Source organism: Epinephelus moara, chromosome 23 (genome assembly GCF_006386435.1).
Source record: "Epinephelus moara isolate mb chromosome 23, YSFRI_EMoa_1.0, whole genome shotgun sequence".
Taxonomy (NCBI): Eukaryota; Metazoa; Chordata; class Actinopteri; order Perciformes; family Serranidae; genus Epinephelus; species Epinephelus moara.
Window position 1 is genome coordinate 3,506,665 of NC_065528.1, and position 27,287 is coordinate 3,533,951.

Below are 27,287 nucleotides of genomic sequence, written 5' to 3' on the forward strand. Positions count from 1 at the left end.
ATTCGGACACTGCGAGCTTGGACCAAAACATCAGTTTCCTCCTGGGAGAAGTTTGGCCGTCTGACGCTGCTGCTCTCTTCTGCCATGGCGAATTGAGTAAACTCTCATTACGCCTTCGCGCGGAACATTTAAGGACGAGGAGAGGGGCTCATTTGATTGGTGTGATGTGTGTAAAACCCACTCCACGCCTTCTCTCCTCCCTCTTTCCAACTTGTGCAGGTAGGAGGAACGGAGGTGGGAAAGAGGAGTTGCTGTGCCAGCGCGCACGGTGTGCCAAACTTGCAAAATCCGCCTGGCCACACCCAGTTGGCGAAGCACAGGTGCGCTGCGCCTCCGCCTCACCCGGTCTGCGAAACTAGAGGCCTTAATGTTAAGTGTGTAGCATGACTGTGGCCAAAAATGTTTCTTTTCCAAACCCTAACCTATGTAATTTTACTTTCCTAAAACATGTGCACTAACCTAACCTAACCCAGTAGGGGTGATAATTTGTTGGGGCAGCTATGGCTCAAGAGGTAGAGCAGGTCATCAATCTCCGGCTCCTCCAGTCTTATTGAAGTATCCTTGGGCAAGATACTGTGCCCCAGATTGCTCCTGATGATGGTCGCACCAGCCACCAGTGTGTAATTATTAGGCCTAGATATCATACATCGTTGTCTGTGCATTTCCGTAAATATAATATGAACAGCTGTATGAAGAAATTTTGAACAGGGACACTGTTTTGTAAAGTGAAGTTGTTGCTGTTAATTTAAAAATTTTTAGATGTAAATTTTCAATGCAGTTGACACCACTAATGAGGTGTCATTTACTTCCATTGTTTTGGGGTGGAGACAGTATCTCAGAGACTGACACAGTATCCCAAAAATTGCACTTGTTGTAATTTGGTTGGACTAACCCTTTAAAGCCTACATTTAAACTCTTCACTAGAAGTTACTGGCTTAGAATAACTTCTCATCCACAAACTTATTAAACCCTACAGCTTTACAGCAGACTCCAAAACAAAGTTATATGTATTATGTGTGATGTAATTGTCCTCGACCTCCCTGGTCTTTAAATAGCTTTGTAAGAGGAGCTATGGTGAATCAGTCGATATCATGAGATCACTGATATGAATCAGCCCTGATGTAATGGCTCTAAGAGGTGCAGCAGAGCAGCCTTAATGACATTTATGGTCTTGCTGCTCTCAGTGTCCTCTTCTTCTGACTGTATAGTTCTTTCTCTCAAATGTATCCGAGACTTATTTGGCATTACCACAGTGCTCCCACGAAGTCTGCTACCAGGAATCGCATTTGTTGCACTTATTCATGGAAATTTAAACTGGACAATGACTTATGTTTTTCTTCGACTTTTTTTCTGTTCAGCCAGATGCACTAGAAGACTAACGCCTTGTTTCCACTTATGTATGTGTCTAGGACTAGTGTCCGTAGATTTGTAAATATATGGATGATGCCTCTAGTGTCCAACACAATGAATTGCATTTCATTATGGATGGATAGTAACCTGATAGAAACTAACTTTAGCCATGGTGGATCCATTTTTCGCCATCCAGAATTTTAGTATATGCGCTTGGAACATTGCTGATATAAAAACAGGGCCAACATTGCATGGCAACAAATAAATGAAGATCTTGGCCTGCCAGGTACGTAGCATGTTTTGTGAAATATTTCTTTAAAAAGATGTATGAACAGCTGAAAAAGTCATATGCCCGCATTCTAGCATCCTGTGTTAGCTTACCTGTTTTTAGCAAATCATGCTTCTAACTTTTCATTCAAACGTAGGAATACAGCTGTATTGCTCGTAAATTGGTTATTTTGACAGGTCTTAACTGTCTGTATTTAATATTAAAATGATACATATGACTGTATTTTATATCAAACTAATAAACATGATGACTATATTTCATATCAGACTAATAAAGACGTTCTGACTGTAGGCCATTTCATATCAGACTGATAAATCTGACTGTTTAACGTTAGGCTATTTCATATTAAAATTATAAATTCATATTTTATATCAAACTGATAATGACATTCTGACTGTAAATAATGTATAACTTTATTTTAGCAGAATAACATTACTCAAATTGACAATGTATTATATCCAGATACACAAGTTATTCTTAATCATACAAACTCACTTGACAATCAGCAACTGAATCTCAGAAAATATCTAGTTAGCTAGTTAGCAGCCTGTTAGCTAAGCTAGCACACTGTCATACAGTCTCCGAAATCCACTGCAAAAGTTCAATTCTTTTTATGTACTTGAGGCAAATTCTTGACCAAAATATTACAGAAGTGAGGAGTTTTGCAGGCACATCAGATATCATGGAGATTCCTATAGGAATGAATAGACTTTGGGTTGCATCGTCTCCATACACATACCTGAGTGAAAACAGGGCGTTAAAATATATTCAATTCTGTGCAAGTGGAGAGCAGTCTACCTGTTTATGAACTAATTTAAACATATGTTTTTTGCACACTGTTTGGAATCCACAATTCTGTTATATACCGTATACACTATTGTACTACTTGACTGAAGGTGACATTTTTAGAGCCATTAAAGGAGCGCTCCACCAAATTTTGGACATAAACTCAAAGGTGGCATTTTGATGACATTTTATACATGCACCCTTTGCACACCATGCACACTGTTTATCACTTTGCACTAAAATATATTACTGGTCATACTCATCATCATGAGCTGTATACTAAGGTTGGGTGGCCCTCTCTCTCTCTCTCTGTAAGGCCTGATAAACACTGGGCTTTCTTCATAAAGCCCTTATTGGTGTTTTACCCCTCACATTACCTAATCTCTGTCTTTTTATATGGACATTTATCAAACACACAGAGATGTGGTTACATTGCTGTTTTTACTGAGTTTGGAAAATCCAGTTTTTGTAACTGTGCACCTGCAACCTGGAACAACATGCAAAACAATCTAAAGCTTATCTCATATTTATCCTTAAGGAAATTGTCCTATCTCACCTCCAGCAGTTCTTGTTTCAGATCTTTCATTTCATTTGCTTTAATTTTACAGTTTTTCAAAATTGCTAAAACACTAAACCCTATTCTCTGAACCAAATTCTCAGTAGCCTAAACACATTTTTCAAATTGAACACTCTTTTGGCCAAACCTTTAACACTGTTCAGGTACTGCTTTTTTTTTTTTTTTTTTTTGCTAAACCTTAAACACATTCTCAGTCACTAAGCACATTTCACACAGTGATACACTTGTGTTGCAAAATTGTAAACACTGGCAGCAAAATGTGAACACAACTCCAACGCAGCTATCATCTTTTACACACAACTCAAAATTGAACACACATGTTTCTAGTGATGTGATCAGACCAATTGGGCAGGATAAAGTCAGTTCAGAGTGCACAGGTGGCACATGTGCATCCATCAACAATGCTAGTATCAAGCTTATTCAGATATATATACCAATGGCGACTCTGTGATCATCTGTGCATTGATGCAACCAGCTTTTTTCCAACCTGATTTCTGTGCGGGAGACAAACACAGGATGCGCACCTGCACGCTGATACTACAGTTTTTCTTGACCACTTTGACCTGCTTAAAGAAACTGGGATCCACTCAGTTTTCATCATCACTGTCTCAGCAGAGCACAAGACACCTCTTGCAAATGTGTTAACCCTTTCTCATTGGATTGACACATTTTCCCCACCCTTTTGCAGAACAGTTAACACGGATGTCATTCAAGCAGTCCAAACTCCATTATTTTAACTATGGTAACCAAACAGAAACCATCTGTTCCTAACTATTAGAAACTACCTACATCAGTATGAAATCACTGAAGCACCTGTTTGACACTCCTTCACAAAAATCTGCAATTAGCAATCAGTCTGCAGGCCTTAAAAGGTGCAGCGTCTGTGTTGTTCTTTGCCAACATGGATGGAAGAGGTCTAAGGCAGATGAGAGTGAGAGTAAGAGCTAGAGGGGTCCGAGGAAGAGGAGTCTGAGTGCGAGGTGAAGGTATAGTTGGAAGGGCTCAGGTTTCTGATGAAATTCAGGCAACTGTTATTGATCACGTTATCAATCATGGCCTTTCACTTAGAGAGGCTGGACAAAGAGTCCAACCTGTTCTAAACAGAAACACTGTCGCATCCATTGTCAGAATTTTTCAACAGGAAAACAGGTAATGTTGCTGTACATTATATACAGAAATATCTTCAGTGATATACTTTATGTAATTGTTTCCTCATTCCCATTACATGTATTCTTTATAGAATCCAAAGGCTACCATTCTCTGGTGGTAGAGGGAGAATTTTTAGTGCTGAGCAGGAGGCAGCCGTTGTGAACATGGTTGTGGCAAACAATGCCATAAGGCTGCGTGAAATCAGGGCAGCAGTGATCGCAGATCAGGGCATGTTTAGGAACATCAACAACGTGAGCGTGACCACCATTGACCGCATCCTAAGAAGGAACCATATGGCTATGAAGCAGCTCTATACAGTTCCATTTCAAAGGAACTCTGACGTTGTGAAGGAGGCCAGATGCCAATATGTGGAGGTAAGGAAACATTACTACAGTATACTGTAATGCCTTGTCATATCATGCAGTTAGAGTCAACTGGAGTCACTTTTCATTGTCATTTTGCCTTTTTTTACTTAGAGAATAATGGAGCTTGAAGCTGAGGGGGCACATCATGTCTTCATTTATGTTGATGAAGCTGGCTTCAATCTATGTAAAGTGAGGAGACGTGGAAGGAACCTCATTGGGTACAGGGCCACTATCACAGTTCCAGGACAGAGGGGCGCCAACATAACCATGTGTGCTGCCATCTCCAATGATGGTGTCCTATGCCATATCCCCACTATTGGCCCATACAACACCGAGCGCCTCATAACATTCCTGAATGCACTTCATGACAGGCTGATCCCACCTGAGGAGAGAGGGCTGTTGAGGCTTGGCATGCCACTCTTCGTCATTATCTGGGACAATGTGGCATTCCACCACTCTCGCCTTGGACAGACATCAGAGAGTCACACTCTCAGCACTGATGCTTCCAGGACAATTCTATGCTCATAGGCTGACTGCTACTGTAGGCTAGTAGTTGCAGTTGCTACTTTTACAGTACTGTAAACTATACTGTAAAGTAGGTAAATCTGGAGTGCATACTGTAAATACACTATTGCAGAAGTCTGTCTTTCTGTATCACTTACTGGACTAAACTACTTTTTATCTATTTTTATAGAGAGTGTTTGAACTGGATTCCATGGAAAAGCCCCATGAATACATTTTCATAGATGAAGCAGGGTTCAATATGGTGAAAAGGAGGTGGAGAAGCAGGAACATCACTCTTTGTGACTGGGGGGTTCTCCACTGTCATGCAAACCTGGGGCCATATAACACTGAACACGTCCTTACATTTCTGGGTAGCCAGTGAGCACCTGGATCAACAAGCAGTGCATCCCGTGTATGTCATAGTTTGGGACAATGTGAGCTTTCACTTTGCTGTCCTGATACGTGAGTGGTTCACCACCAACCAACGCTTCATCAAGGTTTTCCTTCCACCTTACAGCCCCTTCCTCAATCAAATAGAGCAGTGTTTCTCTGCTTGGCAGTGCAAGGTCTATGACCGACAGCCCTACACCAGGGAAACTTTATTGGAGCCAATGGAACAGGCCTGTGATGATATGAAAATGTGGAGTCTTGTCAAGGCTGGGTTACGGCACACAAGGTTTTTCACCTGTTGTCTGGCAAGGGAAAATATTGCCTGTGACGTGGATGAAGTCCTCTGGCTGGACCCGCACAAAGACATGATGTTGGAGAATGAATCTCAGTGACTTTGACTGTGCGGTAATGTGCTTTTCATTTGTTTTGTTTTTTGTTTTTTTGTTATGGAAGTGCTGAATATAGATATAACTTTGACTACGATAAATTTTTGATAAATGCAATTAACAATAAACATTTTCTATTAACTATGTAAACTGGATGCTGTGTCCTAAATTATTTTATATAGGGCTAACGAATGCTCTGTAATGAAAATAATTTTACTTGCTGTGTGTATGATCTCAACACATTGTTTGGTTTTGAACACAGGATAACTGATTTTGAGATGATAGTTTGATGGTGATAGACAAGTTCAAAGTCTTTGGATTTGTGTTTAAGATTTTCAGAAAAATGGGTGAAGGTTTCAAGAAATGTGTTTTAGCAACTGGGAAAAACTGTAACTGCTTTAAATATTCTGTCGTATGTTTTATTATTATTTTACTGAACCAGATTCCTATTTTTTTATTTATTTATTTGGCTATATCTTTAATGAGTGGTCTACCTCCACCTGAATTTTCAAGTTAAAATACAGGTGGAATGAGAACACTTTGTCATGAAGAGGTCTGTGAAACAAGTTGTTTAGAGTCTGGCTCTGGAGGAGAGTCTAAGAAAATATATTAAAATATTTTATGTCCATTTTGAGAATAATTGAAAACCTTAACAAGTGAGTGATATAGTATGAATGGATATAATATCTAGTCTATTTGTGTCTAGTTATGTTTCACCTTTTACTTTTTCTTTTATTTCCTCTCCCACTCACCCCTGCAGATGGACAGTGCCTCTGAGTTGGAACACTGCTCAATTAGCTGGTTGCAGCTCTCCACCATGCCCTCTAGCTGAGCCTTGTCACAGGAAACACCCAGGAACCGGGCTAACTGTTCCACCAACGTCCCCAGATCCTGGAGAGGAGAGGAGAGGAGAGGAGAGGAGAGGAGAGGAGAGGAGAGGAGAGGAGAGGAGAGGAAGAAATTAGGGACTTATAAAAAATCTATGAAAGTAATAATCACACAGAAATACAAAGCAAACTGCCTCCCTCTTGAATTCTTAAATAATACCAAGGCAGTGATTCTGTTTCCCCAAACAGCATCCACCCACAACTGTGGAGAATACACAGTTTCCTTTGCTTACACAACCTATGTGTTGTGTAAGACTTACTGCAAACATACAATATGACAGCTGTAAGGACAAAATGGACAGCTCAGTGCATCATCTACAAACAGTTAAACATATAGGCTATCAGTTTACAGACCTGAGTTGTATACACATGCATATGTGTGTTCAAAGCGGGATCACTTAGCTGTTACACAAATGATGGTTAAGTTTGTCTTTATTGACTTGTCATAAAAGTCTGTAGTTCTGCAGCAGTTCTGTCAGCAGTGCTGGAGAAAGTGGGTGAATTGTTGTAATGTGGGACACTGCCCAATGTGGGGCACCTCAGCTCCGGTGGGTGTAGGCTTTCCTCAAACAAATCAAAGTCAAAGGGTGCAATTCATTGTATTAACATGTCTCCTCACTTCCCTCACTCGCTTCCGAGCGGAGGAGGCGAGGAAGAGACGCGAGGACAGAGGATCCAGAGCTGCCACATTTAATCACCATTAAATATTCATTTTAAATCTAATTTATTTAATCTAATCTAAGTTATGATTACTATCCCAGTTGAAAGCTCTGTCTGATATCAGGTAAGCTTCTGAGTAAACTACCAGTCAGTTATTAATCATTTTTAGAAACACTGTGCAATAATCCAACTTCCACCTTCTCTTCCCTTTCCTTTCCTCTTTCTCACTCCCTCTCTCTTTTTATCTCTCACTCACACAGCGAGCAGCTTTATCATCAGCACTTTTAAGCTCAGGCTTTCTCTTACTTAGCTTTTGACCAGGAATATCTTTTTAAGTCTGACATATTTAAATCTGTCCAGACATTTTGTCCGGTATAAATATTATCCTCTGCAAATATGTAGGCCTAAAACCATGCCCTCACAACAAGCAAGTGCTTCTCTGTCCAAACTGAATCCATTTAATGTGCACTTCTGTAATGTCATGAAAACAAACCTTTGTACCTGTCAGCTGTGCACTCATGTAAGCAAACCAGGTCAGCTGTGTACTCATGTAAGCAAACCAGGTCAGCTGTGTACTGTGACCACACTTAATCATTGCCACTTAAAAGGTGGATGAGTAGCCCACTTGCTGTCTTCCTGTGTTTGTAGGCTACTTTTTAAACAGAAAAAATGATTAGGATTAGGATTAGGATTACCATGACCTGGATGACTCTTCCCCGACAAGAAAAAACATTTACATTGGGGCAGGGTGGAATGGTTCTCATAATGGGCCAGGTTGGGCGGGGTTTAAAAAGCCCTGACCCAAAAACCACTAGTTGATTGTATTGTAAATAAAAAACTAACAAAAAAACAAACTGCTGCTTACAATTGAATTATCCTATATATTCTAAAGGGTAATGTTTATTACACACAAGTTGATGGCACATTTATCAAACCTCACCATGCGACTATGCTCTATTATATTATCTGTAGATCCCTTTACACAGCACCACAAAGTAAGCATGGGGGGAAAATTGTGTGAATAGAGAATCATGATGGGTTCGGCATTATAAGTGGTCATGCCACTTGATAAAAGACTTCCGGGTAGGATACACTGGTGGTTCCTTGCTCTGAGCTCCTCCAGAAGGGATTGGAAGATCCTTTATGATGGCGGAGGGGATACAATTTCCGGGTCACAGGAGGAGACATGATCGAGCACACGTGAGTTCCGCCAATATGACTACCCTACGAGGCGGAAAATTGGGCACCTCGGATCAACTCGTCAATCCTGCTCTGTGTCTAAATGCTCGCTGCTTGCCAGCAAAATGGCCCAACATTCCCAGAAAATCTGGCAATGTAAAAGGGGCTATAGTTAAGGGTGGAGCAATCTTCAAAAAGGATGCACCTTGTGTGAAAATCAGCCAAAGGTCAGTGACATATGGTACTAACATTATGCTAACATTCCTACTCATGTCCCTCACTTTTGTCTCTTTTGTCAGTTGCATGCTAATATTTTCAGACAAAAAAGAACAGGTTGGACTGAGAGTCTCTCTCTCTCTGTGAAAATTTAAAAATAGAAAGTCCTTGTCAAGCAAGAGTAGGGGTGTAATGCTGCCTGAGCACACCAGAACAACACTTCAAATGATTTTTTTTTTCAAGTGAGGAAATAGAATAGAGTGCTCACAGTTCACATGATCCACTCAAAATTCATAAACATTTTTTTAAACGCTCAAAATTCCAATCAACACTAAAGCGTATATCATGCAAGAAAGACAATGAAAATAGGATGGTCAAAGATGTCATAGCATTTACGGTGTGTTAATAGATTCACGCTGTAATCGCATGCATTGAATAACATGCAAGAAAAAAATTCCACCTTTAAAGCTGACAGTAATTGCCTGCAGTAGCCTTTGAGCAGCACAGTGAATTCAATTATTTTCTTTCAGTCAACGGCTGTTAACCAGTAATGATGAAAAGCCACCATAGGAACAATGGTTCCAGTCCACTGTGGTCTGAGCAAGATTGATGGTTTACTATTGACCAATCAACGGAACACAGGGTTCCACCTTTTAGTACACGATCAGTGTGCTAGGTACTTCAACAGAGGGGTGATAAAAAAAATGAGGCTATACATCATGCCACTAGATAAAAGACTTCAGCATAGGATTCACCTGTGTTTCCTCACTCTAAGCACCTCCCTCCTCACCTCACATCACCTTGAGGTGCATTTAAATGATTGGAAGATCCTTAATGATGGGGGAAGGGGGAACGATTTCTGGGTCATGTGAGAAGATAAATTAATCCTCATACAACGGTTCATATGATATCTCACAAAAATGCACATGAAGGCGGTTCATATCCAATAAATTAGCACCTCACAAATGGGTTTGCCACGTTACATAGTTAATGAAAAGTTACGTACTAAACGTAAAGATACATAGGTTAGGTTAAGTCAAGTAAAGTTACATAGGTTTAAGAAAAGAAACACTATTGGGCATCATCCAGTTACATGCTTAACATAAAGTTACCTAGGTTTGGTTTAAGAAAAAGAACATGTTTGGTTGTTGTCACATTACCTACTTAACATAAAACTACGTAGGTTTGGTGTAGAAAAAAGAACATTTGGTTGTTGTCACGTTACATACTGATGATTACATGGGTTATATATGAATTCTGGTGCATTACTTTTCGAAGGTATACATACGAAAAGTGCATGAGACAGTGCATGGAGGAGAGAGGACGCAAGGAAGCAATAATAATAATACAGCAAGCTTTAATGTAGCTGATAATACATCCAAAACAGGCAGGTGACATTGACTGAAGATGCAGGTAGATGTAACCTAAAGTACAAAAGAAAGAAGCACCAAAACTAAACTGAAAACAAACAGGACAGTATGATAAACACAGGAAAGCAATCCAACTAAGAACACCAGAGATCAGCACAGGGAGGGAAAATGGTCAAGGAAATGAACTGATGAACTGACAAAAAACAAAGGGAAAACCACAGGTATATGTACACCAAGAACTACTCACAAGAGCAAGACAGCTGGAGAAGGCAGGCACGTGCAAAAGAAGGGAAACAGGGATTGGCTGACAATGAGGGTGTGGTAGGAAACCACAAGGGTGAATAACTAAGACTATAGACAACAGGTGTGCAGGGAACACTCTGGAGCAGTGGAGGACTAACAAGACTGATACAAAGCAGAAAACAAGCGGAAAATAGACAAAGGCAGGAAGTAAGACAAGACATGACACTTGAAGAGAGTGACCTTCAGAATAAAACATAAAATAAACCATAAGCAAAATCTATGATTGTGACACGTATGCATTATTTTAGGTATTAAATGTTATGTGTGCAACATTCACAGCATCAATATGGAAGTAAATCAGTATTTTGCTACCAGTGTTGCAGGTAACGCTTTACAAAAGTACAGTAATAGATTACGTTTTTGCAGTCACAATGTAATATAACGCGTTACCTATTACTACATTTACAATGTTGCTTAATGCATTACCATCTGAAATAAACTGTTTTTTGTTTTCATTTATCCACACTGATCTACACCACTCCACTTCCACCAGTGCGCCAACAGTATGCCCCAAAGGTTATTGTGTGTTGTCATGTCATTACAGACTACATTATAGAAGGGTGCTGGTGATCAGCATATCTGGGTGTTGCCACACTGTGCCTTATGTTCGGATTGTTTCCATTAATACACCTGCAATGTCTACAACATATCCCATTCTGCTTTTGCATCCTAAGGCTGCCTGAATGCAGCGTTTTTTCCTCATCCCAACGATGAGCACATCTGGGTGATGTTAGTATGTGTTTGATGTGTTTCTATTCACATCCCCTACAGCTGCAGAGCAACACTGGCACACGGTCCTGTTTTTACCATAACTCTGGCACATGAGGAACCGACAGGTGGGACCTCCAGCTCCAGCATATTAATTTGCGCTTGTCATTGAGACTTATGGCTTGTCATTCTGTTTGTTGTGCTAGCCTCAACATTTGTTTATTGTGTTTCATATCATAGGCCCACAAATACTGATCTATATCTCATAATTATCAGTATTTGATCCTCTGCCTGACCCTCCCTGTTTCCAAGACTATTCATATCTAAAAAGGTCTACACTATTTAATGGTTCTATATCATCACGCTATTATTAAGATAAGCAGGGGATTTCATTACAGAGTGATTTTATTACAGAGTGGTACCCACTGTATGTGAATGCATGAATGGGTCAGACCTGTGCAGTACTGGATTTGAAATGAACTGTAATAAATTGGAACTTCTGTGCTTTGATCACCTGCTGTAAAAACAACATGACCCTCATCCATTTAAAATGAACGTTTGTTCTTCTGAGGTTATTTTAGTGGAAGCGACACAGTGTAATAAGTTACTTATTACTTTCAAATGATGGTAACTAGTAATAGTAATAGTAATAGTAATAGATAGATTGCATTTTGAGAGTAACTTACCCAACACTGTTACTGCTACATAAATATATAGTGGTGTAATGATGTCCTGAGCATTCATATAGATGTTAGACTAATATTCAGTTCAGAGTATTATAGACCACATGTACTTGGCATTGTTGGGGGTCCTTGTTTTGCTATTAAAGCAGCCCAGATTATTATGGCATGGATTCAAATGTAACAGATTTGTCATCTAATCATTCATTCTGTGATCTCTACTCCAGCATAGTATATAAAAAAAGTTTTTTAGATTAGTAATGCTGTTTACACCTAACTCCTACTCTAGCTTATCAGACAATTTTTGTTTTTAGATGGCAGGAATGAAAATTAATCATCCTCAACAACTGTTACGGTGCCAGAATGATAAAGACAGTTGGAATACAATAAGATACAAATAGGATGTAGGTTCTACAGGATGATGTTTTTTTATCATGTTTTCTCCAAATGACGCAGATTTGTAGGCATACTATTATTTCTAATGACTTGAATTTTACATATAGCTGCTGTAAATGGGGGAAAACATCTTCCCAGGGAAGCATGTCTGAATGTTTACAACATCTGGCTCCGCCCCTGGTACCTGCTTCAATTATGGCAAGTTAAAGCAAGTAGAGGATTAATATTCAGTATCTGAGATGTGTTTTTAAATGCATTCATTCATACACTGGGCATCTATAAACATGATTTCCTGTTGTTGTTTTTTACAATACCAAAAGCGAAGCAAATTGTTTGATTAGTTGTATCTTCTCCCTTAAGTTCTAAGAAATCTATTCTGAGAAAAGCCTATCTGCAAAAGAGAGGACATGTTTGAGTCTGTGCCTCATAAATGTGATAACCCAAGATAATGTGAAAAAGGATCTATGGCAAAGCAAAGGGCAAATATTGATTTTGCATCGGCTATTATGCTGTTGTTTTTCCCTTTTAGGGATTTTTTACGCAAGAATATTCTGTATGAAAGATAGATAGGACACATGTGTCTTCCACGTAGGTAGAGAGGATCAAACTACAGGTTAAAATAGCTTATGGCTGTAGCAGCTTTAACTAGAAAGGTAATGTATTTGCTTTGGTATAAAACAGTAAAAGGAGAGGTTTTCTTTATGGACTTTGTCAGCACAGGCATTGATATCAGTATTGGCACTGCATGTCCCTATCAGTGTCAAGACACTGCTAAATTGCTCCCAACCAATATTTTTACCAATCTCAAATGTTCTTGTCATTTTAACTCCACATAGTGCTACCCGTATGATCAAGTTGCCAGGTTTGTGTGTTTTCTCAAAATAGTTGGCAATTTTAATGGAGAGTGAAAACTCAAGAAAACTCATGTGGTTTCCTAATGTCTTTAGGTGATGAATGAATGGCAGCTTGAAGCAGTTAGTATTTAATATTTAAAGGTTTCACATATTATACAAACTCAAATCTAATAGTGATCTGGATGTTGCATTCAGACCATCTGCTTTGGAAGACCCTGTCTAAGGATCTGAGCTTGGACAATCAGTAACATCTTTAAACCAACCAAAAAGGCTTTTACTAATGTTTATTTTATTCTCCTACTTCTATAGTTCATTGTAGTTTATAGTGAAAGTCAATTGTGATAAAACTGCAGTTGCTCAGTTCAGTTCCTTTGGATTTTGAAAAATGCCATAGGAACAGGACACCACATTCTTTATGATTCCCTTAAATTCATTGATGGATATTATGTTATATATATGTTTAAGGTGCGATTTTGAGGAAGTCTTTATTTTACATGATGGTATGGTCTTGCTGATTTTTGTATCTTATTTGTACTGGCACACATTTTATTAAAAATTGAAATAATAAATCTTGTAGAGTTTCTTTGGTAAGTGCTTTCACCAAAGTATAGGCATTGTGTACTCCGGGGCCATCTACTACCACCAGGATGTATATGAGAAGTGAATGAGCACAATGATTTTCTAGCCTTGGTACTCTCTTCCAGGACACGTAGGGTACTACTGAGATTTATTTTAATTTTGGTAACAGCATAGTGTGTGCATATGGCATTTCACCAATCATAGTGGGCCGCCATGGCCAAAAATGGCAGGGCTATTTTTTTGTCCCAGTCCAGCCATGGTTCTGCCAGTACAGTCAGGTGTACAAGCCTAACCCCGTTTGAGTTAATGCAAACCAGCTAAACCACCATTTATCATTATAGAACATTCTAGCAAATTAAAAAGTAGCCTACATCAGCAAACTGTGTTGACAGCATCACAGCGCTTAATGCAACTCATATTGCATTAGTAATAAGCAATATGAAAATGTGATTAAATTCACATTATGTTTGTAAACAGACTTATGGAGCCATTAGTGTCTGACCAGCTGTGTGCTATTTCGTGCTAAGCCTATGCTGGTGCCGGCAGCATGAAGGAGATCAAATTTAAGTAGAGGTGGGAGGGGGGTGAGCAGCATACGTTTTGTTTGTTTACAAGAAAGTTCATGTGTTTTTTGGGGTGCCATGAGGAGACATGGCAGAGCTAATCTCTCAAGAAAACAAAGACTGCACCAATATAGCAACACTGTGGATATGAAGCAGATGAAAGACATGTCCTGACTGGCTGCAGGTGCCATTTTGAGCAGAACGTTCGTCAGATGCCGTGTTTCTATCTATTTTTGTCATTCGCTTTGAAAGTGCCGCAATGGATGAGGAACGGCTGATTCAGAAGGTTGAAATGTGGGGTTACCTGTATGATACCTTTTCATTGCACTACAAAAACTTAAATAAGGTGGTAGCTGGCTGGGATTATAGTGCGGGAGAGCTGAAAGTTTCTGATAAACTGAATGACTCACTAAGAACAAGCTAGGCTACTTGCTGTTGGCCATATTGTTTGTTATTTCCCGTAAATATCACAAGGTAAAACATGTTTTCTGTTTTAAAAAAAGTCACAAACATAGGATGATAGCAAAAAGGCTACACACCCATCTTTGAAGTAGGCTACTTATGTCTTTAGTTTGATTTTGAGTGCATAGCTGGTATTATGTGTTAGTTTACAGGAAGTAACAGAGGTGCATATTTAATGGATTCAGTGTGTCATTATATTCCACTCTAGAGCAGCTGCTGAGTCAGGTGCAACACCTACTGTAGTGGTAAAATTTGGTATACCATTCTGGTCCGGTGTTTGGCTTAATTTTGAACAGGTTTGAAAATTTTCACACCGACCCAACCCTACCGGAAGCAATTTAATATTACCTGCTCAAGCCTCACACTACTCACAAGGCAGAACTATAGGCAAACTTTATCTGTTCACCAAAACATGTCAATGAAAGTGCAGTACAAAAGAGTGTAAGGGTAAAGATAAAGAGCATGCACGCTCAGAATGTTCCTTCAGTACAGGTTACAGTACAGTAACTTCACACCAAACAGCACACAGTTGCATTCATCAGAACAGCAGCTCCACTGGAAAGGTTTACTGACTCACTTGCTATCTAAATTACACAAAACAGTCAGAGGAGTCAAATCCTCACGAAGGATGGCCAGGCTACTGGGTGAACATCAGTGTCAAAATAAAAACTAGCAGATAAAGGCTAAAAAGCACAAGAGACAGCCATGATGTTACCTTGTACATGTCTTCATATTTCAAGAAGAGGACATTGGAGTCCATACGATGTTCCCAAAATTCCTGAACATGTTCAAACCAGGAACCATATCCCACTTTGAAAGAGAGATAGAGATACAGCTGGATGAACTTACAGTACTATTGAGACAAAAGGAGTTCACTGATTTAAAACTGGAAGGAGGATAACAGTGTCCCAGTCCTCCAGTAACCTACATACTTACGCTTGTCATTCATGAAGCGCCGGCAGAACTCCTGGAAGGTTCCCCGGTAGCTCATGGTCCTGAGAGAGCGGTGAAACTGGTAGTATGACACCACCAGGTCCTTAGGGTTACGTGCCATGTAAATCACCTAGAAGAGAACCACAACCATACTCGTCAGAGTCAGATACATAACATCAGTCCTAAATAATGCTGTTGTTGGAGTACATTCTTTTATTCATTTTCTGTAACCGTTTGTTATATTGACTGCTGTCATTAAAAGAAACACATGAACACCATGATTCCTTTAAGTGTTTGTGTTGGTGTCCGTGTGAAAACAAATAACTGCCTGTGTATCAGTTAGTCATGTTACCTTCAATTTGTGAAGAAAACCTTTTTTTGTGGCATGCCGTCATGGATAACGGCAAACATATTGATTTATTGATTGCTTGGAGGCCACATTTAAAAAACAGAAGAACTTTATCTAAACATGTGTTTACAAACTCTCACACAACTCCTGCAGTATAATCCAAGTCTCATTTATCCAGTTCTTAATCAGTTCTTCCTTAACACATGCATATTCCCTCAAACCTTACTATTGAAAATTAAGCGTAAAGTGAAACTTATCTATGCTCTCTTCGAAGCCGGACTCCAATACTATGTTTTAGCAAAAATACATGTGTTTGGTAAGTACCGAGCAAAAAAACTGGATGAATGAGACTTAAATTATACTGCACGAATAGTGTGAGTTTATAAGGATGTTTTAATATAGTCTTGCTTTTGTTAAATGTGGTCCCCAATCAATCAATATATCAATATGTCTGCCATTTTTTATGTAAGTATTTGAGAAAAACAAAGTTTTTTATGAATTCAAGGTAACATGGCATGACTAATTAATTTACAAATGGCCATTGTGTGGATGAAGTATTCCTTTAATGCAATGAAGAGTCATGGCCAGTGTTAATGTGCTGTCCAGTGTCAGTGGGCTGACCTTGGCCTCTCCGTTGTGCATGGCTGTGGGGAGGAATCGATAGGGAAGATGGCTTTTGATCAGACGAGGGGATGTCAGCTCCTATGGAAACACAAAGCAAGTTACTTCTTATCAGTCCTGCAGAATGCTCTGGAACTGACAGGTGTGTCTTCTGCTCAAAAAGTTACATGCACAAAACACAGAGCTCCATTTCTTGGAAAATGTGATCAACTTTTTCACTCAAGGAATATGCTTGGCCTTGGAGACTTTCAGTGATATTTGGTAAAAACAAAAAAAAATGTACCTAATGAAACTCTAAAAAACAAAGATGTGATTCCACATTGTAAAAAGTACAGACAGAGTCAATAAATCAACTCCGTTTAAAATCCAAATGGCAAGGATGATGTGTTTGAGAAGTTCAAGTTTGCTAATGTTGGCTCTGAATCTGTCTTGTACAATTGTTCCATGCCTATACGTCTAATTTGTTCCCTGTTTTTTTGTTATACTGCAACATGCAATGTAACAAATTGCAGCCATAATGCTAACACTCATTATTATTTGTTTGTTTGTTTGTTTTCGACCTGAATGATTAATTTTGAAGGTGTATGGTATGGTAAATAACAAAAATGAAACCTAAACCATAGGCTGACAGATGAGGTTAGACAGTAATCTCCATGGACTATGATGTTTGCGGATGACATTGTGATCTGTAGTGAGAGCAGGGAGAAGGTGGAGGAAAATCTTGAGAGGTGGAGGTATGCCCTGGAAAGGAGGGGAATGAAGGTTAGCCGTAGCAAGACAGAATAGATGTGTGTGAATGAGAAGGACCCTAGTGGAACAGTGAGGTTACAGTGAGTAGAAATGAAGAAGGTGGAGGATTTTGTACTTAGGGTCAACAGTCCAGATCAATGGAGAGTGTGGAAAAGAAGTGAAGAAATGTGTGGTGAGACCAGTGGAAACTGACACGTACAAAACAAGCCCCCAGGAACAGTGCCAGGCTTTGAAGCCTATTTAAAATAGTGGCCAAACCTTGGAATTACAATGTTTTTCATGTGATGCCCTGTACCCCAAAGAGGCTTTTTTTCTGATAGACTTACATTGTGAAAGAGACATCTGTAGATTAGTGGATAAATATTTTTGTAATATCAACACTTGGAAAATGACTCCTTTACTATCAGAATTTGATCCATTCAGTCCAATAACATTTTGAAAGTCTAGAAGACATGCACCATTAAATCATTTTAACATCATTCAAGTTAGCGAAGTGCTAAACCTGAACTTAGCCCCCACCCTGCTGTATGACCCCCAAAAAATGGAAACAGAGCGAAAGATCTGGGTAATTTCACACACAGGTGTCAAACTTTTTTGGCCTCATGTGACACTGGGCAACTTTCATAGGAATGAACGGGGCCCTGCCTCCAGCGCTGTATCCAGTTGTGTTCATCCATGGTCCAAAACTGACACTAGAGGGGTACCTAGAGTGTCACAGCTTGATGCGTGGGGGGCACTGTCCAAGCTGCCATACTTGACGAGTTGGGCACTGTTGCAGTCTTCTTAAAGAGGTACTCCAGTGATTCAGTATTACACTACTATACAGTTTGGGGACTTGTCAGAGTCAAAATTGAAGTCACAGAAGCTGAGATATCCTGACTTTTATGCCTATGAATCAACCTTGAAACATAAAAAATAATCCTTCCCTGTGTGGTAAATGTCGACATCTTTCAAAGACCACCCCCTGGTTTGTAACTCTTTCTGTTATAAATATGTGGCTGAAACTGTGATGGCATCATCAGGGATTCTGTTTATAAGAAAGAAAGCCTGTGCAGAGTCACAGAAGACACTATACAACTGCTGTTACAGTCCCCATCATTAGTCTTTTCAGACCTTTTCCCACACAATTCAAAGTGCTTCAACCGTTGCCCGTGCAGAGGGATTTTCTCCAAAAACCTGACACGTGTTAAACTTTTGCAATCTATGTGGCAATACAGATTGAACTGGAATAGACAGTCACATTTATGCTAATACTTTGTATGCTTCAGGGTAGACCAAAGAATTATTGCTGCAATTAAGAACTTTCCAGACTCATGGGTCAACAACTTTTGTTTGATCAAATCCAAAGATATAAATCATCCAACAGTGGCTTGGTATGTGATCAGCCTTTAAACCCCCTCCAAAGAAAATCAAGTTTTTAATTTGGATAACTTTTCCATACAGTGTCTTTTATGTGCTTCAAGATATATCAACAAAATAATTAGTCAGCGCCATGGCTGAACATTTTCCCCTTGGAACTTGGAATTTGGAACTGCAGTCTATCTATAACAGCCTCAAATACACAGATTCACACAGCAAGAGTTTGTTATATCACAAACCTAAGGGACCAATTGCATCAGCTTATAGGGTGGGGCTTTCCATATCATTAGCCAAATGCTACGTCAAAATGAGAGAAGACGCCAGGTGTACTGTAGTTATGTAACATATTTTGCTAGTTAAGTTTACTATTACTTCAACTTGTCAGATGTGGAGCTCGGGACCTTTATTTAACTTTAGCAACACAATATTAACTGCTTGATAACGCAGTCAAGCCAAAAGCTCATGTTATTTATAACTTCTAACGTTGTAGTGAGCTATGAGTAGAGTTGAAGGTGAGCAGGTACGCTCATGGATAGATTACTGAATAGGCCCACCAGGCATAAGCCCAGGGGACCAAAGTGTCAGGGGCCTTTATCTGATAAATTTCACTCAAATTTACAAGTATCAACCAATAAAGGACTCAAAATGATCACAAAGAGATGCAGAGTAACTACAAAGAGACACAAAATGACTACAAAGAGAAACAAAACAATGCAAAAAGACACAAACTGACCTTTAAAGGAGCACAAAACAACAAATTAAGACATGAAAAGGAACTACAAAGAGACACAAAAGACTACAAAGGGAAACAAAATGACCCAAACAGACACAAATATACCTCAAAGAGACACAAATTGGCCCCTTTAAATAAACACAAAACAACAACAAACTGACCTTTAAAGGAGCACAAAACAAATAAAGATATCAAAAGGAATTACACAGAGACATAAAACAACTGCAGAGAAACAAAACAACCCAAAAAGACACAAATATACCTCAAAGAGACACAAAACCACAAAAAGATGCAAAACAACAACAAAAAAAGGAAAATCCACCACAAAGTCTCTGTGTCTTGTTCCTATATAGGAGAGGTGGTGGGGCCTTTTGCATTTCTGTGCCCAGGGGCCCACTGTCTCATAATCCACCCATGGGTAAGCCTGACCTGCAGGCTTGCGGCTGACAGGTGGGTGGAGATAGAGGCAGAGATACACTTGCAAATTCATAGATCTGCACAAATAAGATGAGACGAAGGTGTTGAGTGTTGGACTTTTTCAAGGAAAAACAACTTGTAAATATGTCATTTTGTTGAACAGAGATGAGTTTTTAGGGGTTTAATCAATGTCCAAGGAGGAACTTTAAATCAACCTTGCTGTTTCAACAGACAGTCCTTGTAATTACGAGAGGGGCTAGCATTGTTTTGATTGGGCTGTTGTAAAATTGAGATCAGCATCCTCTCATATTTCCCAAGTAAACAAGGTGTTGGTTTGTTCTTGTGCTGCTGAGCCCAGCAAAAGGAATACCCATGGTGACAATTCTTTATTCCACCAACTAGCAAACCTTAACCTAAAAGTCCCCACTGAGTCAGACCTCCTGCAGTCCAGAAATGACCATGCAGGCTAAAGAACTGAAGCACTGCTAACTCGATTTCAGCTTCATTACCTGTATGATGTCCAGGCCAGGTTGGGGGTATTCTAAGACAGGCAGCTGTTCATCAATGTTCATAAGGCCGATTTCATCTGGGTCTGCTCCCTGACTCACGAGATACACAACCTCCTGAAGAAGACTGGTGCCTAGAAGATGAGAACCAGAGGACAATCAGTCCGGGGATGTCAGAAGGAGGACAAGGGAAGTGAATGTACACAGGGGATAAACCTAGTAGAAATGTTAGCCATTAGTAATAAGGTGGTGATAATATGTCAGTGTTGTGTTATCTGCTTATTCTACTGTCCCCAAGTGCCCCCCCAAAAAATAGCAATGGTGGCTGCTACTCCACTGATTTAGTATTGCACTCCATCACGGGAAAAACGCACATTATCATTTTTGTTATTCAACACATTCTTCTTTCTTGTCGAAATGTGGTGCCTAAATTATCCATAATGCAAATACACCACTGAAAAATAAGCACTTGTTTATTTTTCCCACATTTTCAGCCGGCCTTGTCATTCAATCCGAATCTTGCTGCTGTTACCAACAGTCACTTATCAAGTAAAAATACCAATCAATCAATCAATCAATCAATCAATCAATCAATTTTATTTATAAAGCCCAATATCACAAATCACAATTTGCCTCACAGGGCTTTACAGCATACGACATCCCTCTGTCCTTATGATCCTCGCAGCGGATAAGCAAAAACTCCCCAAAAAAAACCTTTAACGGGGAAAAAACAGTAGAAACCTCAGGAAGAGCAACTGAGGAGGGATCCCTCTTCCAGGACAGACAGAAGAACAGATCAGCATAATAAACTGACAGTAATACATATGACACAACGAGACAGAAAGAGAGAGAGACAGAGACAGAGAGAGAGATGCAGGTAACGAAGGTAACAGTAATAGCTTACAACAACATTAATGAAAGTAATAATATTATAATTATGATTCAATCATAATTATAATCCCTGCATTAAAGTAGAGTCTTTCTCCGCATAATGCTGCTTTATTTGTTCCCATGCCAATATGTGGTGCCCCTGTGATAGAGTTTGTGTGTGCCAACATCCTGCACGCTTCTTTGGAAAAAACGGGAGTTTTAACGGTTGCCGGAATGCCCGGGGCAAGTAAAAATAGCCGGCGGGCCAGCAGACCCTGCACAGACATGCCCGATGGGGCAAGCAGCACCGACTCGGACACACACACATACCGGACAGCCTCTCAGTCCTTACCCGCTAACGTTAGCTCATGTACAACACAGGTACCACACAGAAACTTTTACAAAGAGTCATAATGTGCTTCTAGTGACTGTCAAATCGCCAGCGAAAGATATTTTAAATATGGACACGGAGAACAGCTGCCTGCTCTCATGGGACAAAGATCCTCTGAGAAGAAAGACGGTTCACTCTGCTCTGTCGCCAGGAGCAAACTGGGAGGCAAAGATCCTCTCTGAAGAAAAGGGTTCACTTTGCTGCAGGGTTCACCAAAACGTTTTTTTGTTTGTTTTTTTCTTTCAATAAATCGAACACACATTAAAGAACATACAAGATCCTGTAGAGAATTAATACATATAATGCAATACAATAAACATTGTCAAATTAAATGAAGGAAGAGGATTTTTTTAAAGGCAAATAAAATATTGGGGATTTATGTAAAAATATCCATAGAGACATATAAATAATTAAATAATTAAAGATATGTAGGCTATGTTAGGTGAATACTCCTGTCAGTGACCCTGACCACTGGCACTGGCAAAAGAACTGGAGTTGGTCCCCGGACGCTGCATTGTGGCTGCCCACTGCTCCCAGTGTATACAGTAGGATGGGTCAAATGCAGAGGTCAAATGTATGTAGGACAATAAAGAATAACTAGGAGATAACAAAAGAATAAAGAGATTTCAAAGACTTAAAAAATAAGGAACATGAATCAAAACAACAAGAAACGAGATATATCCCCAGTCATGCACACCCAGTTTTAATAAACTCAGTACTGTTTTTCAGCACATATATTGTTTTGTCTTCATTCAGTGTAGTTAGCACATATTGTCATTGCGCCATTGGTTTTGGCCTTGGCGCCCCACATTTTGGCCGTGAAATTTGTATTTATCAAAGGCCAAAGTGGTCTTGCCCTAAAAATATCTTAACTCCAGGCCTGTAATCGTGTATTTCCTCTTCTGTTTCTGTCCTCGGAGGGGCCAGTTGCAGTGTGCTGCTTTTTTATGTGCTGTTGCCTCCATTGGCTGAGCGTCTCTGCTGACATAAGATATAAGTCATGAGCGAAAATATGCACCACACAGCCAGAAAAAGAACCTCTTAGGCAGGGCAAGTAAGAATTTAGATGGGGCAAGTAGATTTGAGAAGTACTTGCCCGACAGGGCAAGTAGGAAAAAACCTTAACGTCGGACCCTGACTAGATAGCAGGTGGCACCATGTATAGTAGCCTCAGCTGTTAGTATGTGTGTTTGAATGGGTGAATGTGATATAGANCGTCACACCTGATGTCAGATCAAAGGGGATTGGCACCGTTTGGCACATTTGGCACGCGTAATGGAAACCCAACCTGATTTGATTAACACAGCTGCAAATTAATGAGTTCACATCCCTCTCAGCCAACCACAAACAGCCACAGCATCAGATAGGGAGTATATATTCAGCATCTGTCATCTTAGATAAGTCAAAAGAAAAGAAACAGAGTGAGACTGCAAGAGAGAAAGAGAGAGCGCGCGCGCACACGAGAGAAATGCAACATTGATTTACAATTGTGGTGACCTCCTCCCAGGCTACCTTTGCATCATCAGCCCATGGAGGTCTGCTCGCAGTTCTGTATATTCGGACACTGCAAGCAGACCTCCCAGACCAAAACATCAATTTTCTCCTGGGAGAAGTTTGGCCATCTGACGCTGCTGCTCTCTTCTGCCATGGCGAATTCAGTAAACTCTCATTACGCCTTTGCACGGCGCATTTAAGGGCGAGGAGAGGGGCTCATTTGATTGGTGTGATGTGTGTAAAACCCACTCCACGCCTTCTCTCCTCCCTCTTTCTGACTTGCGCAGGTAGGAGGGACGGAGGTGGGAAAGAGGAGTAGCTGCGCCAGGCGCACGGTGTGCCAAATTTGCAAAATCCGCCTGGCCACACCCAGCTGGTGAAGTGCAGGTGCGCTGCGCCCCCGCCTCGCCCGGTCTGCGAAACTAGAGCCCGTAGTGTTAAAGCGCTTTGAGTGGTCGGAAGACTAGAAAAATGCTATACAAGTGCAGTCCATTTACTTCAAATACATCAATCTGTACATTAGTAGCCGTTTTCCAATTCATTAAGTTTAACATATTTGTTGAATACTGAACTTGAATAATAGTGAAAGAACAATAGATTTTTCTCTATCTGAATTACATAAAGCACATGTATAGTGTATAGACATAGCTTTAGCTTAATTCTTTCCAACACTTCTTTAGCTGGGTAAATTCAATGTAAAATCTTGGAGGATAGGCTATTTCTTCCACTTTATTATTAATACAGTATTTACTACCTATCTGGCAGTTTGCATTAGATTATCTCCACCCTCAATCTCATCCAGATATAGTCACTTATGGCTCCAAAACTCCAACATGGCAACAGCCAAAATGCTAAACCCAAAACTTCAGAGCGGGAGTCCACAAACTAGTGGATGATGTCACAGTAGCTATATACATTATTCTATACAGTGCATGATCTGGAGGCCACAGTTTTAAATTCAGTTGATAAGGTTTGGCTAAAATTGAGGAGCTACTTCTGTCTGAGATTAAGGAGTGGTGGTTATAAACATAACTAAGAATTTTGGTGGTAAATCAAATACAGCTGGACCCTTTCATGCATCATAACCGGTACAAAAGAGAAATAAAAGTTTTCTTCAAGAGCAAGAGAGCTTTTTTAAGAAAATGACTAAAATCTTGGTGACATGGTTCATTGGTTTCACAGCCAGCATGTGGCCAGCCTGAGGTCAAACAGATAAACATCTTTAACCACAAAGCATGAACAGTCTGTCCTGTTTACGTCACACTTTTCTGCAGAATACTGGCATGCTCTCAGGCTGACAGCCAGTGTTGTGCATGTTCACACTTTGCAAAAGCTAGCTCAAAGTTCAGTTCACACAGATTAAAATAAACTACTTCACACTGATAGTTCACTATTTCTTTTTTTTTTTTAAAGATATTTTTTTGGGGCTTTTTAGCCTTTAATGTATAGGACAGGCAAGTGTGAAGGGGGAGAGAGAGAGAGGGAGTGACATGCAGCAAAGGGCCACAGGCTGGAGTCGAACCCAGGCCGCTGCAGCAACAGCCTTGTACATGGGGCGCCTGCTCTACCACTAACGGCCAATTTCCACCAGATGCGTCTTGGTTGCGTCTCCGCTCCGGCACGGCGGCGGAGCCGATAGGATTCAATTCTAGTCAATGTGTGTGTTTCCACCGGCTGCGGCTGTGCTGCGTTCCGGCTCCGTCTCAGCTCCGGCACTCCGGAGCCCTCCGCAACAGATACGCAGGACTTCTATTTTTGCCGGACGCCGGAGCACAACGCAGCAATTCAGCACAGAGCAGATCGTGCGGGGCAGGAAGTCGTGCACAGAAACACAATAAAACATCCGGTTAATTTTCAAAATAAAATACACAGTGTTCACGGCGGATCATATTTCCCTGCACTACACCTTAAAAACTACATAATGGGCAGAGGCAGGCCTGAAGTCAACAGGTCAGAGGTTTTCAGACGTCATTTCACCCCGTGAACACCATGGACGAGGAGATATTAATCATGGCAGTGCACCGAGATGTCTTCCGGCAGAGCTGCACCGCACCGCACAGCAAACGCAGCCGGTGGGTATTGACAGACGGCGGAGTACGCAGCGGATAACCAGTGCTGTCGTTCCGCAACGGACACGCATCCAGTGGAAATCCGGCGTAAGCCACCAGTGCCCCAATAGTTCACTATTTTAATTTGAACTGAGTTCATCCAGTCCCAAAAAGGTTAGCATTCTGATTTGCCACCCAAAAGTTCAAAAGTATGGCTACATTGCACATCAGTCCCTTCATATTATGGGCATCACATGAAGCACTCTATTGGTAGCCTATCTGTGTCACTTTAAGGGCACTGGTATTGGCAGCCTACCTTTATTGTAATTTTTTAACAATACTCAGCCCAAATTTCAGCTACCGTTTACTGTAATAATGCTAATTATTAAAAAAAAAAAAAAAAAAAAAAGATTATCTGACTCCTTGAGAATTCTTTTAGTAGAAGCGCTGAATAAGACTCTTTTAGACAACCAAAACATTAATATAACTTTCATGAACTAAAACATGGCGATGCCTTTTTTTTTGGCATTTTAGCACCAGAGGTTGCTGCTTGCTCCAGATTTGATCAGCTACAGACCCAATCACAATTTTTGTTTGTTAGAAAACTCCTGCGTCATGTACATAAAATTATATGCCGCTGAGCAAACACTGCCTTTAGTGATTAATGTATCTACCTTATTTTTCACAGAAACACGGAGGCAAAACAGAACGCAGCCAGCTTCCGTTTTTTTGTGCGACACTTCCAGTCCGGCACTCTTACCACTGTGTAAATGGGAATCGGCTTGTCGTTTACCTTGCTGAGTTTAGCTATATATGTGTATATATCACATTTTTCACGTCACTATATCACCGATGAGACTAATCTGATGTTTGTAAAGTCTATAAACACAATGATTGAACCAACATTACTATTTCTGTGTGCACGTTTAATAATTAACATGGTTATCGTAGATTAGCTGGGCTAACCGTTAGCTGTTAGCTGTTAGCCGTTAGCGGTGTCTGTAATAACTCAATAAACGGTCCGTGAAAAAAAATATTTTTTCCAGCGGATGTCTTAGTTACAACATGATTGAGCAAACTGGAGTAGTTTCATGACGTATCCGACAACGGGAGGCTTTTAACGGATGACGTCCTATGGCAAGCCGTTTTAACATTTAATCGCTAGACTGGATATTCATTACTGATATCTGCAACATAATTTTGCCTAGTCAAAACTCTTATTCAAGATAACTGTAATTAGATTTTGACTAGTCAAAACTCTAATTACAGATATCATACACAAGGATACAGATATGTAATTCAGTTTTGACTAGTAAGATTCAAACTATTTTTGTCATTCATGTGTATGGGGTTTGTCATTATAGATATCTCCAGTGTAGTTGCGGATATCTGCAATTCTTATTGCGGATATCTGTAACTGAATTGTGGATATCTGTAATTCCAGTTTGAGATATCTACAATTTAATTTTGACTAGTCATAATTCAAGTTCATGATATCTTTAATTATCATCAGTTGAAGATATCTACATGGTCCTTTCTAGATATCTTGAATTGAGTTTCAGATAGTCAAAATGACGTTGTAGATATCCTGAATTCGAATTATGACTAGTCAAAATTAAATTGTAGATATCTGCAACTGAATTATGACTAGTCAAAATGACGTTGTAGATATCTGCAACTGAATTATGACTAGTCAAAATGACGTTATAGATATCTCAAACTGGAATTATAGATAGTCATAATGTAATTGTAGATATCTATAATGACAAACCCCATACACATGAATGGCAAAAATAGTTTGAATCTTACTAGTCAAAACTGAATTACAGATATCTGTAACTGTAGTTTTGACTAGTCAGAATCATGTCATAGATATCTGTAATTCAGTTTTGACTAGTCAGAATGACGTTATAGATATCTTCAATTAAAATTCATACTAGTCACAATGACATTACTACTAGTCAAAATGACCTTGTTGATATCTATAATGGTAATTCCGGATAGTCAAACTTAGCGATTAAATGTTAAAACGGCTTGCCATAGACCTGTCAGCTGCAGCCACTGAGGCTTTCTAGACATCGTGATTTCCCAAAACTGAATATATACCACACATAGCAACACAAAACTGCTTTGCTAGCTCAATCATGTTGTAACGGCTGGATG

The 27,287-nt window shown here is 39.9% G+C and overlaps 2 protein-coding genes across 4 annotated transcripts in view; one reads left to right on the forward strand and one right to left on the reverse strand.

Annotated features, from left to right (window-relative positions):
- scube1 (signal peptide, CUB domain, EGF-like 1) overlaps positions 1-27,287 on the forward strand; it is a 647,001-nt gene that overhangs the window by 508,068 nt on the left and 111,646 nt on the right. The gene's annotated exons all lie outside the window — the stretch shown is intronic.
- sult4a1 (sulfotransferase family 4A, member 1) overlaps positions 1-27,287 on the reverse strand; it is a 47,880-nt gene that overhangs the window by 12,223 nt on the left and 8,370 nt on the right. For all 3 annotated transcript variants that reach the window (XR_007569346.1, XM_050036096.1, XM_050036097.1), the window contains exons 2-6: positions 20,325-20,455; positions 16,557-16,637; positions 15,590-15,716; positions 15,369-15,463; positions 6,549-6,687 (exon numbers count right to left, since the gene is read on the reverse strand). Coding sequence is in view for 2 of the 3 variants with exons in the window: in XM_050036096.1 (XP_049892053.1) it covers positions 6,549-6,687; positions 15,369-15,463; positions 15,590-15,716; positions 16,557-16,637; positions 20,325-20,455 (573 nt within the window). In the remaining variant the exon portion in view is untranslated. The remainder of the gene's footprint in view (positions 1-6,548; positions 6,688-15,368; positions 15,464-15,589; positions 15,717-16,556; positions 16,638-20,324; positions 20,456-27,287) is intronic.